Source organism: Spea bombifrons, chromosome 9 (genome assembly GCF_027358695.1).
Source record: "Spea bombifrons isolate aSpeBom1 chromosome 9, aSpeBom1.2.pri, whole genome shotgun sequence".
In the NCBI taxonomy this organism is placed as follows: Eukaryota; Metazoa; Chordata; class Amphibia; order Anura; family Pelobatidae; genus Spea; species Spea bombifrons.
This window is the reverse complement of record NC_071095.1, coordinates 26,505,994-26,522,650: the sequence shown is the minus strand read 5'-3', so window position 1 is coordinate 26,522,650 and position 16,657 is coordinate 26,505,994. Positions and strand designations below refer to the sequence as shown.

Here is a 16,657-nt window from a genome sequence, read left to right as displayed (position 1 = left end):
AGCCCCTATATGCCACTCTGACTCCAGAAATGCCTTATACCCCTATATGCCACTCTGGCATTTAGGGGGTCAGAAGGCATATCATGGAACAGAGTGGCATATAGGGGTATAAGGCATTTCTGGAAGGAGAGTGACATATAAGGGGCATAAGGCATATCAGGGAGGCAGAGGGGCATATGGGGGGCATAAGGCTTTTATATAAAAAAAATATTATACAGTTTGTTAAAAAAAATAAAAAATTGTTTATTTACCTTCTACTTCTTCCACAGGACATCCGGTGCTCCAGCAGTCTGAGTGTGAGGGGGCGGAGCTTTCACCCCTCACGCTCCTCCCATCACTATGCGGCCATCAGATTAATGGAAATTTAATCGAAACGGCCGATGCGTGCTGACACCGCCGGCCGGAGCTACTTTAATTCTTTTTTTTTTAAATTGAATATGCCGGATCGGCTTGCCATATAAAGTAAAATAAAAAAAAGTATTAAAGTAGCTCCGGCCGGCGGTGTCAGCACGCATCGGCCGTTTCGATTAAATTTCCATTAATCTGATGGCCGCATAGTGATTGGAGCAACATGAGGGGTGAAAGGTCCGTGCGAGGGGGCGGGGCTTTCACCCCTCACGCTGCTCCCATCAGTAGGCGGCCATCGCACACGGCCGCTGAGCGCTGATGCCGGCGCTGCTTTAATACTTTAATAAAAAAAGAATTGAAGTAGCGCCGGCCGTTTAGATAAGATTTCGGGCAGCCGCCCGGCCTACGAATCTGCCGGCCCACCGGGAAATTTCCCGGTATCCCGGTGGGCCAGTCCGGCCCTGGTTGTTATGGTGACCAAACTATTTTCCCCACAATTGGTCTTTACATATCAGACATTTAGTGTATTACTGTGTGCACCAGGACTCGATGCACTCCTCTGGATGTAACTTGAAGCCCTTGGCCGTCTTTTACGTTTGTGGATCATACCATTCCTTAGAAAGGGGTTTTCTCCTATTAAGCGATGTGGTCCTCCACAGACGTAGCGGATGACTTGTTCATCGGGTCCCTGGTAAACATTATTTCCTGCAGTTTTATGAATGTCGGGCTAGTTGGTGAGAAATTGTTTCTCTGGAATAAGGTAAAAAAAAAAGATTCTAGTAAAATTGTCTTTGTTTAAGATTCACCTCTTAGATTCTAAATTCAATATTTAAGCAATCCAAAACGTGTGCAAAAAATGTTTATAGGTAAACACATGACATGATGACTTTTACAGGTTCCATGGAAACAAGCTAGTAGGCCATTAGCGGGACAAACTTACCGCTATAGACAGACGAAGCAGCCCTGTTTGGATTTTGGTGCCTGGGACCGGTTTAGACTCTACAACCTGGGTCTCTATAGCCGCAAGGAAACCTTTAAGGCCTTCTTCTGAGATCCTGTTTCCTGGAGACAAGGTTTAAAGTTCCATGTTAGAATAAGGCACCTCTATCCCTTGTCTCATGAGGCCTACGGTCTAGATTGATGCCACCCAAAGAGTGAAGATTTAAGAAAGAAAGAGAATTAATCTTAGCCCTTTTCTGATGTTCCAAGCAAAACGGCATCACAGTTAAACTCACTTAAAAGGTTTAGGTTGATCAGGACTTTGTTTCCGGGGAGAAATATCTTTCCATCCTGAGATTCTGTTGGTTCCAGTAAGGGGTTTGTCACTTCAGTGGGTTCAGTCTGCTTTAACACAAGGAATAAAAATGTATTGACAACCGTTTGTAGAAAGGTCTCGCAATATCCTCAAACAATTTTACCGTCACTCAAATATCCCAGTGGCTTGGACGCAGGTATTATCAATGCTTTGTAGGGCTCTTGTCCAGTAGACGGTCCCCGTAATAGTTAAGTGTAATATTTAATAGAGGAGCTTGTGAGTACTGAAATTTGGCAAAATATAAAGTTTCTACCAACTCACTTCTTGCTCTGTCAAAGGGACACGTTTTGTTGCAGATTTAACTCCTTTTCCTCGCTGGTTTTTGGGGTCAGGATTGGCCAATTCTGTCAAAACAGGAAGTCAACGATAGTGAATACATAGAATACATTGAACATACAAGAACATAGAAACACAGGATTTGACACTGCCCTTTGTGTCTACTGTAAAATCCTTAAAACTTATTCAGTCAACATAGCCTCTACCATATTATGCTCTACAACCTCTGCTGGAATGCTGTTCCACTTACCTACAACCATATCAGTGAAGTAAGACTTCCTTCCACTGCATATAAGCTTCTGACCCTCTAGTTTTAGATTATGGGCTTACATTTCTCCTCCTTTGAAATAAACTTCCCTCTTATACTTGGAATTTGGATTGGTGTATATAAAAGTGTTGTGCTGGTAACCGTGCAAGGAATCCTCTCTTATGTTGACAATCTTTGAAAATTCAGAACTTCTAAGCCTCCCAATAGCCAACTCTATTTTCTACTCAGAACTTACGTTTTTTGGGTGGCTTTGCGTCTTCTTTCTTGACCGCCCCAGTTTGACTAGACGTGCCACTTGGCTGGGTGCTCGTCACTGACTTCTCCTCCTTCCTTGGAGGATCCTGTGACAATTGGAGTTATTTTTTTAATAAATCCTTTAGAATGTCACTCTCTTTGTCTAGATAATTGCCTTTGACGGGAACATTGCCATTACTCAACACTCTCAGCCAATATAAGAAAAAGACTTAAAAGTAACTTTGAAGACGGTAAGTGAATAGTTGCAGATCAGTGCATGTCAGTCAGTGAAGAGGATGTATCCATATTAGAATTTTATATTAAATGTTTTAAAGATAAAACACGGATTGTGAAGGAACACAATCAACCTCACCTCACCTTTTCCTTTTCTTTTTTCTTTACAGTACTCTTGCTTGTCTTGGCGACTTGTGTTTTGTCAGAAACGTTGTTGCTTTGGTGGCTTTGTGGCCGATCGCTTTTGGGGTCTCCATGTCGTGAGGTGCCAGGCTGTGAGCAGAAAAGATTATGGGACATGTGCCGGGTTCTGCCACAAAGAATGCAACTTATCTGATACTCAGTCCTCTAGACTACAGGTTTCCATCTCCAGTCCTTAAGTCCTTCCCAACACTTTAATTAGTTTAATACGTTTTAATTAGTTTAATAAGTTATGGAATCCAATATCTTTGGATAGAGCCCAGATTTATGTTTCAGCAGCAACTTGTGAATTCTTACACGGCACACTTACTGATCTTGGATGTTCTTGACTTTCCTTTTCAAGTAACAATCTCCTCCTTTCCAAAATCTCTTTGTGATTTAACGCAAAATGTCCCAGGATCTAAAAAACAATTTTTTTTAGAAAGGATTTTAAGAAACTATGCAACTGTTGTTTTCAAACAGCAGAGGGTCGTCAACATTACAAACCTCGGCCAAGGCAAGAGCGCCTTTATCTCCTATTCGATTGCTGGACAGGTTCAGTGAGAGCAGCGAGCGGTTCAGTCTTAAGGCCTGAGACAGAATAACACAGATGACCCTCAACTTCAACAGCCAAAAAACAATTAGAAATCTATAAATTCCAAAAGTTGCAAGCAGTTTTTGGCTAAATACCCCTATAAAGAAACATAAATCCTTGTCTTAATATAAAAATATATAATATAAAAAAATAAATTGCCTTTTTATGCTCAGGAGATGTATCTTTGCTCTTTGGGAAGATACCCAATCCTTCCCTTACCTCTGCAATGTGACACGCTCCCACGTCGGAGATGTGATTATAACCGAGGTTCAGCGATGCCAGGTTCTTGTTGGTTAACTTGAGGTTTTGAAGAGCTTGGCTGAGCAGTCTGGCTCCTTCGTCATCGATTTTATTGTTACGTAGGGATACATGAGTCAGCCTGGATCGCCACGGAGGGAACATTCAAGAAAAAAAATGGCACGTTTGGCTTCTACATAAAATCAAATGCTAAATTACTGCCAACAGTAGATTGATATATGTCACGAGAGACATTAAGAAAACTGCAGATAAAACAATATCTTTTATGTACAAGACTTTTTATTATTATATCGTAAACATAAGGCTACTGTGAGCAGCTGCATGGCTTTGATAAGAAATACAGTTCGAGGAGTAATTACTCCACCAGCATCATTTTGATGCTCGGTTTTTCAACTAATAAGCAGGAGAAAATTGCTTGGTTTATCCTCATGTTGATAATTCTAGAGCCTCGTCCAATGTAAACTCCAATTTTTTTTGCACAAAAAGTCTTGGCCATCACCACGTTTACATCACAAAAAAGATTTACGGTAACTTACGGCAAGTCATCCGTTATCAGTTTATAATAGGACTGGTCAGGTAAGGGGTTCCCCTCCAGCGTAACCACCCTGGCATCAAAGAGAAGAAAACACATTCCATTAGCACATACATACATTAGGTTATATAAATAAGGAACAGTTCTAGAACAACGTTCTAGATCTAGGTCATTCCAAACTTGTGCACATTTCTAGAGGCTCGTGAAGACCATTGTAGAAGGAGCTTTGTTTATCCACTATAAGTGCTATTTTATAACAGTATCTACATACCTGAGATTAGGACATTGTTGGAGAATGGAGACGAATGAGGAGAAGGTGTTGTCTGTCAGAGCGACATTCCAAAGGCTGTAATGACATACAAGTGGTCAACTATTACACTGTGACTATAAGTCCGCCTCCGACTTTGAGCATAATGATGCACGGACATGTTCCACAAGTGTCTGCGTCTCCTCACCTGATCGCATGTAAATCAGTCAGTGCCGGCAGACATTTAGCAAAAACTCCCATCATTTTATCATCGATCTTCCATCCTGTGACAAAAAGAATAAACTGGCGTAATATTCATTGGTGACGCATTCCTTCTGGATGAGCAGGTTTTCAAAAGATGCCTTGTGACTTATGATTAATATGATATATTAAATGTGTTTTATTTAATATTAACATATAGAAAGAATATGTTATATGTTATCCGACGTGTGAATATATCGCACCTCGAACAGAGACCTCTTTGACCGATTTTGCATCTTCACTTTCCAGTTCCACGCGGATCTTTGGTCTGAAGTAGGAAAACCTTTCTGCGTTGTGGACCGAGCCGGCCTGGCCGTCAGCGTTCCATTCAGATTCATCTGCCGGGAAGATAAAATCATTGCATCCTGGACCTAAAATCCCGTGAGCACAATGTGAAGGTTTTAAACATCTTGATGTAATGTCCTTCAACATATCACCACGTAACCCCTACATACTAATTAACTACCAAGACGGAAAGAAGATAAAATTCAATGTCTGTCTACTTTTGACTCTGAACCACGGTGGTCTGGTGGAGCAGACGATGAGAGCTCTGCTCACCCATACTTGTTTTCTCAGATGCTGGTGTACCGGGAGGGTTTGAGCATGCAATAATTTTGGGGATTTCAGTATAACCCACGCGGCAGCACAGCTCGGTAAAGTCTTCATCCAGGTTACCAGTGCATTGGTAATCCTCTAAGGAGAAAAAAAAGAAACATTGTCTGTAAAATTTAGCACAGTTTGGTCAAAAGAATAAAAAAAATCTTATTAACAATTATTATTAAATATGTGTCATTCGAGATAGGATAGTGTAAACATGGAGGACAATTAACAAGACTCATCTGTCAGGATGGCTTTAACGAAATGCTTCCTATTAAAACATTATTGGATAACATAGGAGGATCCCAGTGGTAATTCTCAACCATAGCGGTAGCTGTAGCTCTGGAAAGGCATCTATTTTGCTTTTTAGGACACCCAGACGTGACCGAAGCTTTACGTACCAGGGGACAGCAGTGTCTTGTCCAATAAACCAACAGCTAAACATAAAAAAATAAAAATGTTATCACTGGAAGCTCCCATAAGAACTGGATCACAAATCTACTTCAGTGACTTCTCAGAAGTCAGATCTTCAGTGACTAGATCTGCAGCTCCCACGTTAAACTGCTGCCTTACCTGAATTCTTTGAATCGTCGTCGTTGCTTCCAACAACATTCTTATCCTTTGATCCTTTCTCTGTCTTTTTACCCATTGTGATTTTTTTGATAATCCTAAAAGATAAAAAAATGCCCGAATGGTTTCAAACATCCCAACACCTCAAATGGCCAAAAATGCCCTTAACCTCCTCGTTTCCCAAACCGTTAGCCAGAACTTGTTGGCAAGCCTTGATTTGGCTCTCATTGGTAAACCTTGAGGGCTTCCTTGAGCTTTCGAGAATAAAACACACCCATGTATAGTATGGACTCCAAATTCAAGACTAAAGTTGCGTGAAAACTCAATATATAACCATGTTCTTTTGTATTTGGTACAATATGCACCCACTCGCTAAACCGAGTGGAACATGTCCATATTATATGCAAGATTTTAGTTATTTTATAACGCACTCCATTGCCTTTAAAAATAAATGTTTTATGTTTTTTCTCCCTTATTAGTAAGTATCTCCCTTCTCAACCTAGAACACAACCTAATTAAACTACTTATCACTAAGAAAGCACAGATCATTTGAAGTTTTTTAGAATTTTATTTTGTGAACTTCTAAGAAGACAGACAACGACGATCTTCTGGATCTAGAGCTTGGTAGCAGGTTGGTCTTTCTTCCACAGGTTCAACGCAACCAGATGGGCTTTGCAGATGTTAATGAGAAGATGCTGCGTTGTTCCAATGGGTACTAGCGAAGGAGAACCCACCGAAAAATTTTTGATCTTCTGATCCAATGGGGTTTCCCTGGACCTCGATAGATGGAAATGTTTTAACCTCTCTGATTGCCTGTGAAAAGCTCTCCTCCGATAGGGGTAAGACAAATGGGGGAGCTGATCTTCCTGCCTCAAGCTCTTTCCAATCAATAAGCTGAAAAAGAGGGTGCGAGCGGATTTGGGCAGCTTCTCTTAATCTTATGGACGGTGTCTTTCGTAGCATCTTTTCTAGGAGGTCTCGAGTGTCAGGACTGAGAAATCCAGGATAAGGTGGAGTGTCTTTGGTGACTGATCTGGCCGCCTTCTTCGATACTGACCCGCAGTAAAATGGCAAGTCTCCGGTGGCCATCTGATATAGAATAACACCGTAGGACCACCAATCTACAGAAGCATTATATTTCTTACCCTGGTACATTTCTGGTGCTATGTATCCCGCCGTGCCCGCAAACCCTTTAATCATCTTATTTCCAAACAGGTTTTCAGCTGCCAGACCAAAATCGGCTAATTTGATATGGCCGACGCTGTCCAATAATATGTTTTCTGGCTTGAGGTCTCGATGGATGATACCTCGATCGTGCAGATACTGCAAACCACACACCATCTCAGCAGCAAAGAACTTGGTGGTATTGAGTTCAAGTCTGCCATGCGCAGTCAAAAACTTGTCAAGGCTTCCTCCTCTTAAGAACTGCATCACAAAAAAGACACAGTCCTTGGTTTGGAAGGCTGCATGCATGTGGGTCAGGAACATACATCCCGAGGCCGACTCTAAGACCCTCCTTTCCACCATTGTATTGTCCTTGTCGTCCTCTACCAGAGTCTTCTTCGTTATTATTTTAACGGCCACAAATCTTTTGCTAGGGATGTCAGTAGCCAGCATGACCTTGCCATAGCTTCCCATCCCCAATAGGCTGTGGAAGAGAAGCCTCTCCACAGAAAGGTCAGAATGTGATGATCGACAGCCAGCTTCGTCTCTGCTTCTCTTACTATCTCCATGCTTCTCCGTTGTTACTGCTTTACGTTTAACGCCCCTTTTAGTCTCCTTCCTCGTCTTTGTGGCCTGGTTCCCCTTCTGTCGTTGGCTTTCCATTCTTTTTCTTTTCTTGCCTACATTTGCGCTTGAGGTTCCTACAGATGGTCCTGCACCAGTTGGTCCAAGAGCCATTTGGCTGGTACAAGGAAGAACGTTCTCATCCAACTCTTGAAGAGTACTCTCAAGTCCATATTCACCAGTGCTACCTCTACGTCGTTTTATCTCCTCCTCTCTACGTCTTCCACGTTCACTCTCCTGTTTCTCCCTCTGAGTCTTTTTACGTTTTTTTTTTGAGTTTTTCATGGTTGTGTAAAGACACAGCAGCAAAAAACTCAACTGAACTTTCAGCAATTAAACAGAGCCTCTGTCTGAAGGTTTAAGAGTAATGACTCCTTCAGCATCACAGCCTTAAGTACACGTGATGACATCATATCCGTTTGTTTCAACTGTGTCTTCTTTCAGCACCATTACTTTGAATGCCTGTGATACCATAGAATCTGCTTATGACATCATCAATTGTTATATACAGTATTTTTGTGTGTGCAGGGAATATTATATTTTTATATTATTTTTATATTATATATATTTTTTCTCCTTATTATTTATAAAATAAAATTACTAATGTTATATCTTTCCTCTCTTGTAATTATTTATAAAATATTTTAAATCGCAATACAATTCTTTAATTAATTTAGCAATAAACAATAAAGTTCTGGGGAACAAATAAGACATTTGGGAAGTGTGAAATGCCTTAAAATATATAATTTAGTGGCATTTTGTATTTAAAATAAACAAAAGAAGCAATATTAATAAACAGCAGATTGGGGAAGTTCAAAATGTTTAGCAGTCCCCATGGTAACTAAATAATATAAATTAATAAAAAATATTTTAACCTTTTAAGAGACCAGGTTAATTAGCTAGGGTTAAAACCACTAATCATACAAATATAGTTATTATTTATTTGTTTTATTATTATTAATACAATTACACAATCGTTACTTACAATAATAATTATACTATTATTACTACTAATAATAATGGTAATAATAATAATACAAATAATAGATACATTCTAGTTATTTTCTGCTTAAATAAATACCTATAAAGCAACCAGGACAACAATAAATATAATAAATAATCAATAAATCAGTTTTATTCTTAAGGCAATAATGCAATATATGAAAAAAATAAGTAGTTACACTCTCAGATAAAACAAACCTCAGCAAACGGAGAGGATCATTATTTATTTATAGCGCCGTCATACTCCGTAGCGCTTCACGATGGGGCATAGAAGAGCTAGTATTTGCTGTCGTTCTTGTATATGTGCGCTCCGTGCTGTGCGTTACCCGTCTATAATTATAACAATAATAACAATAATATTATGATTACCGAGAATATCAGCAGCTCCCACGTTAGGTCAGCGGCGTCCGGTAACCATGGTAACCATGCCAGGCCTCGGCGTTCGGTCGCCATGGTAGCGAGCGAGTGTGCGGCGTGAAGATGACAGAAGCTCTGCGTACAGCAGCCAATCAGCTCTCACGGGGCGGGGTTTGCCTAGCTGGCGCGCGGGCCGGGAATGAGCGCGCCTCTGACAGGATTTTTCATTTACCGAAATTTTACTTCATACCTCACGCGCGCGGGAATGCTGTACGTAAACTGTATTACGGGCCACTTATACATAGTATTACGGGTCACTTATACATATATATATATACCGTATAAATATATGCTGCTATATTATTCCCCATGGCAGCAAAACGTCACCTCCAGTCAGGGGGCATTTTTTATATAATGCAATTAAATGAAAAATATACCTTTTTTATTGGTATTATTAGTGTTGATATTAGTATTATCAATGTTATAATTATTGTCATTATTATTATTAGTAGTAGTATTATTATAGTTAGTATTATTAATAGTATTATTATTATTATTATTGTTAGTATACGTATTAGTATTATTGTTAGTCTAGTATTAGTATTATAAGTAGTAATATTAGTATTGTCATTGTCAGTATTGTTATTGTTAGTTTTATTATTATTATTTTTATTATAGTAGTAATATTAGTATTGTTATTGCTATTAGTATTATTGTTAGTTTTATTAGTATTATTGTTACTATAGTAGTAATATTAGTATTGTTATTGTTAGTATTACCGTATTATTGTTAGTTTTGTTAGTAGTATTATTATTGTTATTATAAGTAGTATATTAGTATTATTGTTAGTATTATTAGTAATATTATTATTGTTAGTATTAGTATTGTTATTGTTAGTATTATTATTATTGCTATTATAAGTAGTAATATTAGTATTGTTTGTATTATTAGTATTATTATTGTTATTGTTAGTATTATTATTGTTATTATAAGTAGTAATATTAGTATTGTTATTGTTTGTAATAGTATTATTATTATTGTTACTATTATTAGTATTATTGTTAGTATTAGCATTATTGTTAGAAGTAGTATTATTAGTATTATTTTTGTTGGTATTATTAGTATTATTACTAGTATTGTTATTGTTAGTATTGTTATGATAAGTAGTAATATTAGTATTGTTGTTGTTACTATTATTAGTATTATTATTGTTTGTTAGTATAATTATTAGTATTAGTATTATTATTGTTATAAGTAGTAATGTTATTAATATTATTAATATTAGTATTGTTTGTATTATTTGAACCCACCCTGCAGAAATCTCGAAAGCTGAGCAAAGGACCTAAGTAAATTTATGACATAAACTCACTTTGGGGGCAATGTTCCTCATATGAAGTCATCACCATAGCAACCAAAGGAATGTTCCTACTGATTTGACCACATGTGACACTTGCCCTCAGACTCATTCCGTAACCCCAATGGGGGCCCATTGTTTCTAGCACATGAGATAACTCACACCATCATTTTTACCTTTGTGAACCACAGGTTGTTGGACTCACCTCCTCCATCTTTCGAGAGACGTCATCCTGCGCGGAAAAGGTAATTGTAGTTTTCTGTAAGTGTGTAGAGGTAGATCACTTGGAGTGTCCCCTTTAGATTCAGGACATTTCCTGGAAATACCACCTGGCCTGGGGCAAGAGGATAGAAGTTTGTTACCCAATAAAGAAATTCCCCCAGGGGAGACTATATTCAGGTAGTGCCCTGGATAAGGGCAAAATGATATAGTTCTGGGACTTACTAAGGGCAGACAGCGGCCAGTGGTAAACCATCAGAGCCTGGGGTAATAGTATATGAGTATTTGCCCCCTTTCAGGTAACGTTGTCTGTTTGCCGCATAAGGAGTTGCATGTTTTATTTATCAGCGGCGACCGTGTCTGTAACAAAGGGTGTATCTATGTGCCAGTGGATGAGCAGAGTTGTGTCTTATGCAATATTTAGAGACCTAACACTGACATATGCTGTGTTTTCCATCAACATTAAGTTATGTCGCCTCTGTTTTTTCCTAAAATGTGTTTTATTTTGAGTCCCTTCCGTTTTTTTTTTTGCAGTTGAGCCCTTATATAAAGTGGTAAATCGTTGGTTTTATATAACATGGTAAATCGTTCCCATGGTGCAGTATATTCTCCGACGCTTGCAGCTGTGTCATTTTACAAGCAGAGGGGGCTGTTCTACCACATTTCACCTCTTTAATAAATAAATAAATTAATTAACATGCTTGACTGCCCAAGGTATATCTCATCTAATTTTTTTGGAAATACATTTGGAATCTTTATCGCCTTGTTTTTTTAGGATTTGGGAAATATACTGAGTTTTGGGCTGATTCCAAACAACACTAACCTCTATGGCACAAACTTCTTATGGATTGGTAAAGCAAAACACTTTGTTATATGGCAAATCTTATGAACCTCACCCAACCAAGGGTGCATTCCCATAAAAAAAATGATGCATTCCCACAAACATAATGATATCACTTGTATATTTTAAGGAACCCATCCGAATTGAGAATTGAAATTGGGCATTGGGTTCCCACGCATTTATCAATGATTGGCGTGTATGTGTAGAGAGATGCCCTTTGGGACTAAGTAGAATGCACAGATCAGGAATCATTGTTATAGATTTATGTTTGTTTTTCCATCTTGGGTATTGATTTCGGAATCCATATTAGTAAATATCAAATTTAATGTCTGCACTGAATCCGTAAATAGTCTCCTTGAGTTAAAGGTGTAAAAAGAATCAACACGACTTGACTCCACAAGTATTTTTTTTTTTAAGGTAGAAACAAGTATTAAAAACATTATAACGAACGTATCAAGTGCTGTTTGTAAACTGTTACAGAAGAGGACTGCAATGGTAGTACAGTGGAGGCAAATGCTTCCCAGGAACAAACTAAACTTTAATAATGTATCAGTCCATTGGTGTGACATGGCTGTGACTGGACAGGGTCCCATGGGTCTCTTCGTAGCCTCTTACATGTGTTATGTTTGTGTTAGCAATGTGTTAGCTTTGTAGTGCTTTTCTTTTGCCGGCAACCACACCGATACGTGACCCTTGCAACTCAGAAGAGCAGGAGAACGAGGGTCGACCCAGACCTACCAGGTTCTGTGCTATACCACCAGTGTTAAGAGTTTCTGCAACCATTTCTCTTTAGCATAAACTCAAGAAATACACGATTTCATGGCAAAAAGGGCCCATATAGTCTTCCAACTGGCGACGAGAGAAATGCAACAGAGTGCTTAGGAACATGGGATCCTCCACCATGTTATTGCTTTCCAGGCTGGATGGAAATTCTTCCTTGCCCTTGTTGGACATTTTAAGAGTAACTTTGGTCAGCCTGGCTCTGCATTAACAGAGGTTTATTAGTTCTGTAGCTTTTCCAAGACCAAGAATGGAAAATCAGATCTCCCGAGTCCGTGGATAGTTATTTTCAATGTCTCTCCTGTCCTGGAAAGGTTCTTATATTTTTATGGGGTGGCATAATACCTCTGGGCCACCTAACGGAATATAGATAGTTTAGTAAGCACAGTTGTATTCCTCAGTCCTGATTATTAATCACGATCATCTGTTGTATTAAACACCACAGACAACTTCTCAAGAGTGGTCCTTCCATACGCCGGCAACCAGCCAGCTGCTTATAAACTGGCTTATGCTACGATATTTACACCCAAGTTATCCAGGAAAAAAATTCTGCCTCCTTGTTTTAATTCACAGTGAAATTGAGCCGTTTTACTCAAAAATCAAGTTTGGCAAAATCTATTATTTCTCCTTGGAAAGATCCGATTCTAAGTTTCCATAGAACAGATGTGGAAAAATAATTTTTTTCTCCCAGTAACAAAGTAACACACATGCCCCTAAAAGTCCAGCTTGGGCAGAGACTCCGTTTCTCATTTAGGTCCAAAGAACGACTCCTGAAGTCCATAAAGAAAAAACAAATGTTATAATAATACGTCCTCATCGGGCTTGGCGCTTTGCTGGAGGTGTAGGAGGGTATTGACGGACGGGGGGCATGTCATAATGGCTGGGAATGTGGCTGTTCTTGGGCGAGTCGTAATGGCTTGGCGTGGCACTGTTTCTCGGGCTGCTGGTCATCACCCCTGCTCCTCGAACTAAACTTTCTGGGAAATTAAAAGACAGCAAATGTAATGAATTCTTCAAAAAAAATGGAACCATTGGTAACCACACACATTAAAAGAGGAGGAAGTCATTGGTAGGAAACCCACGCTTGTAGATACAGGGGTGTCCACAAGGAGTTGTTGTTCCGTAAAACATGGATAGATGATAAAACTAGTTTAAAAAAAGGCTAATTATTAAAAATGTGTATTTAAACAGACGTCAGTCAAACACATCAAAGTGAAATAAAACTGCTAACCCAGATACCCGAAGGAAAGCAAAATACATGCAAAAACTAATGTGACAAAACTTTTTAATCAAATCAAGCGCTTAAAATATTTAACTCTTATTTTTAATGGCAGTAACGTGTCTGTAGATAAACATTTATTCATAATGGCTGCCGAGATAAGGGCTTTGACCCCAGACGCATGTAGACAAACCAAGTTGAACTTGATACCTTTTATTGGGCCATGTGGTAAAAGGTGAGCGCTTGGTGCATCAGGGATCTTTTTCAGATGGAAACTAAAGACTAAGATCCCGAAAGTTCATGAAACCTGACATCTTTTTTCCGACATTGGCCCAATAAGAGGTCCATTAAGACTCCATTTTAAAAATACAATCCATCAGGCCTCTTGACCTGTCTGGTGGACGTTACCTTCTTCTTTTTGGTCTTGCTCGTACATGGCATCTTCATCAAAGAGACCGATCTCCGCGTAGGACAATTCTCGATGCACCGGAGACTTCATCTCCATGTAGTTTCCCTCCGAGGGCCTGGCCAGAAGCATTGGGAGATCTTTAATGGTGGCATAAGGATTCTCACTGTTCAATGAACTGTTGCTTGTGCTCAGAGTTGAATCTTTGACATAATCTAGAACGAAGAAAGAAGAAAAAAAAAAAAGAACAAAGATGATGGTTCATCAATATTTTTTTATTTATATGTTAACTCGGAGGGGGGTAAATTGCAAGAACACATGTTCTTGTCTCCTGATTTTCTCTTATGTTTTGGACATAATTGTTCTCAAACTGGCGCGGGTCAGAGAGGAGCCCAAAACATTATGAAGTTCATCGTAGCCTGGAATTTATCACTGAAGGTCCTATGAACACCTCTGAGATTTATTTTGCTTATACAATGTATTTTAATATATAATACAGCTTCTGTTTCAATTCAGGATTGTTAGGTGGTCAACAATGAGTACTAATTCCTCAGCGGGGAAACTCTACGACTACCACAGTCCCTTAACGTTAAAGACTATGACTGTCTCAGGCTACCCAAGTGATGGAGAGTGGCGATATAAACAGGACAGTAGCTTTGTGTGAATGGAAGACTAGCTGTTGGTAGCGTTGGTTCTCTAAAACAAACCGTCACCGTCATATTTTCTATACTTACCATTTCCCCTGTTGTAGTAGATGCCCACACTGTTACTATAGCTGTAACTTCTATCCACCCTGTAGCCTCCTAAGATCAGATTGAGATAACAAGTACAAAATAAAGAACAACATAACATTTAGTAAACTGAAACAAAAGAGCCATCATTTAAACAAATGAAAGCACTTGGGGGATAATCACTAAAGTGCTTCTCGAACGATTTTCACTTACCTTGGTCTTTTGGGTTCAGCGGCCCACCTTGGTGTTTCCAGTCCGCGGGTAACGTGGCATTAAAATCCGGCCCGCAGGCTCCTGGTCGCTCTCTGTCCGTGCTCTTCACTTTGGAGAAGTGTGGGTTACGGATTACATTCTGGGATAAAATAGTCATTAATGGAGGTTACGTTGTTGTGGAATTCGGTGTACCCTGGCTTTGATGCGCTTTTAATACGTCGTAAGGCAGCGGAAGAATTCTGTATAAAATGATACAATACTAAATGCTTTTTAAAGGACATTTAGCAACTCAGGCCACTGGGGTGGCCACTACTAGGGCCAAGTCTTGATTGTTTCACAATGAAACATGGTCAGGATGAGGATGTCATTAAGTCACCCCCTGCCAGTGTCTAGAATTCTGAAAGTATTGGAATTTGACATGAAATTCTTTATTTTTACTTATTTTTAAGTAAGGGACACCTTCTGTTTAATGGCTTTGTAAGAATTTGGGTAGGAGTAGCAACCAAATGAATTCTACTACCAAGCTCGTTCTTACCTTCTTAGAGCCGGGTCTCTCCTGATTTAATGGAGGTGGTGGAGGGATGGGACCGCACTGGGACAGCGTATGGTAACTGGGATTGGAGTAATAGTGCGTGTAGCCGGGTGGAACATCTGCCCAAAAACCACAGTAAATGCACTGAATTGCACAGAATATACAAAATAATTACGACTTAATACAAAGGGACAAGGGAAATCTGCTGGTCAGATGGGGACCATGTAGAATTTAGCATATATTAAAAGAAATAATGGCTTCTACCACTTCTGCTGTTCCACTTACCAGTTCTGTAAAGTAAAGCTATAGAAACATAGAATATGGGAACGGTCCAACAGCCAATCCAAGATGGGAGAGGCTGCATTGCCTTATGTTTCTAAGACGTGTTTACTTACCAGGCACTTCATACACGGAACTGGCAGGTCTCGTGGCGGTGTAGGCCACGGCCAGACTGCGGCTTTCTTTGTCCTTCTGCCAGTGTCGATAACACAGGAAGAAGCCGATTAGCGCCACCACCAAGATGACCAGGGCGATGATGCCAAACATGGGTCCAAGAGAGTCCGTGCCCATTGATGTCTTCGGTACCATAGTAAAGGGCACATCCACGTTAAGGGCTGGGCAGAAAGAATGCAGACAATTTGGTTTTAATTTGCATTCATGGGTCAGCATCACTAGTTCCATCATAAACCATGTGTAATGGTTATTGGTATTGGTCGTAGCCAAAGTGGCACTGCGCGTACCTACCTTTCTCGCAGTGGGTTCCGGACCACCCGACGTCACACTGGCAGCTGCCGGTGACATGGTGGCAGGTGGCATTGTTAAGACATTCACACACTTGGTGGCATTTTAGCCCGTAGGTTCTGGCCGGGCACTCTGGGGAAGGAAACGTAGATAGGGTCACTCAGTCATGAAACCATTGAGCCCATTAGAGGGCTGCAAACATTTTAACTTCACCCCGTTTTCCCCCAATAATGCTTAAGGGAGTATGCTTATACGCCGCTCACTTACTCAAGTCGCAGAAGGGCCCGTGATATCCAGGGAGACAGACGCACTTCCCAGTGATCTGATCGCACTCCGCACCATTCTGACACTTGCACTTATGCATGCACTTCTCTCCGTATGTCCCAAGAGGGCAGGCTACTCGCAGGAAACACAGAGAGAGCTACATTATGGTAAAGCCACTGCTGGGCTTTCTCATCTTATACACTCGATTCCTCAATAACAAAATGCCTGATAAAAGCTCCAGACAAAATCTCTGGCCATCTACTTGTTCATCTCTTATACATGTTTCCAGAATAAA

General features: G+C 39.8%; 2 protein-coding genes across 2 annotated transcripts in view; both read right to left on the bottom strand.

Annotated features, from left to right (window-relative positions):
* Positions 1-858: 858 nt before the first annotated feature.
* On the bottom strand, positions 859-9,147 carry LRRC71 (leucine rich repeat containing 71). Its single transcript, XM_053475249.1, has 17 exons — positions 9,075-9,147; positions 5,919-6,013; positions 5,747-5,782; positions 5,307-5,441; positions 4,952-5,086; positions 4,696-4,771; positions 4,512-4,586; positions 4,245-4,313; positions 3,670-3,829; positions 3,363-3,446; positions 3,187-3,276; positions 2,820-2,948; positions 2,443-2,548; positions 1,925-2,007; positions 1,584-1,692; positions 1,289-1,410; positions 859-1,098 (listed from the first exon to the last, which is right to left on the bottom strand). Exons 2-17 carry the CDS (start codon positions 5,992-5,994, stop codon positions 985-987), a joined length of 1,599 nt encoding a protein of 532 aa, XP_053331224.1. The 5' UTR covers positions 5,995-6,013; positions 9,075-9,147; the 3' UTR covers positions 859-984.
* Positions 9,148-11,939: 2,792 nt separating this feature from the next.
* The window catches only part of PEAR1 (platelet endothelial aggregation receptor 1), a 32,004-nt gene continuing 27,286 nt past the window's right edge, over positions 11,940-16,657 (bottom strand). Inside the window, exons 17-24 of the mRNA XM_053475288.1 lie at positions 16,366-16,494; positions 16,102-16,230; positions 15,753-15,971; positions 15,361-15,476; positions 14,826-14,964; positions 14,616-14,684; positions 13,884-14,096; positions 11,940-13,233 (exon numbers count right to left, since the gene is read on the bottom strand). Of these exons, the coding sequence (XP_053331263.1) occupies positions 13,070-13,233; positions 13,884-14,096; positions 14,616-14,684; positions 14,826-14,964; positions 15,361-15,476; positions 15,753-15,971; positions 16,102-16,230; positions 16,366-16,494 (1,178 nt within the window). The 3' untranslated portion in view covers positions 11,940-13,069. The remainder of the gene's footprint in view (positions 13,234-13,883; positions 14,097-14,615; positions 14,685-14,825; positions 14,965-15,360; positions 15,477-15,752; positions 15,972-16,101; positions 16,231-16,365; positions 16,495-16,657) is intronic.

Coding starts and splice junctions, on each gene's coding strand:
- LRRC71 (XM_053475249.1), bottom strand. CDS start 5,994: ATGGGTAAAAAGACAGAGAAAGGATCAAAGGATAAGAATGTTGTTGGA. Junction 3,447..3,669: donor GAGCGTGTCACATTGCAGAG/GTAAGGGAAGGA, acceptor ATTCTGTCTCAG/GCCTTAAGACTGAACCGCTC. Junction 2,949..3,186: donor GTCAAGAACATCCAAGATCA/GTAAGTGTGCCG, acceptor TTCTGCTCACAG/CCTGGCACCTCACGACATGG.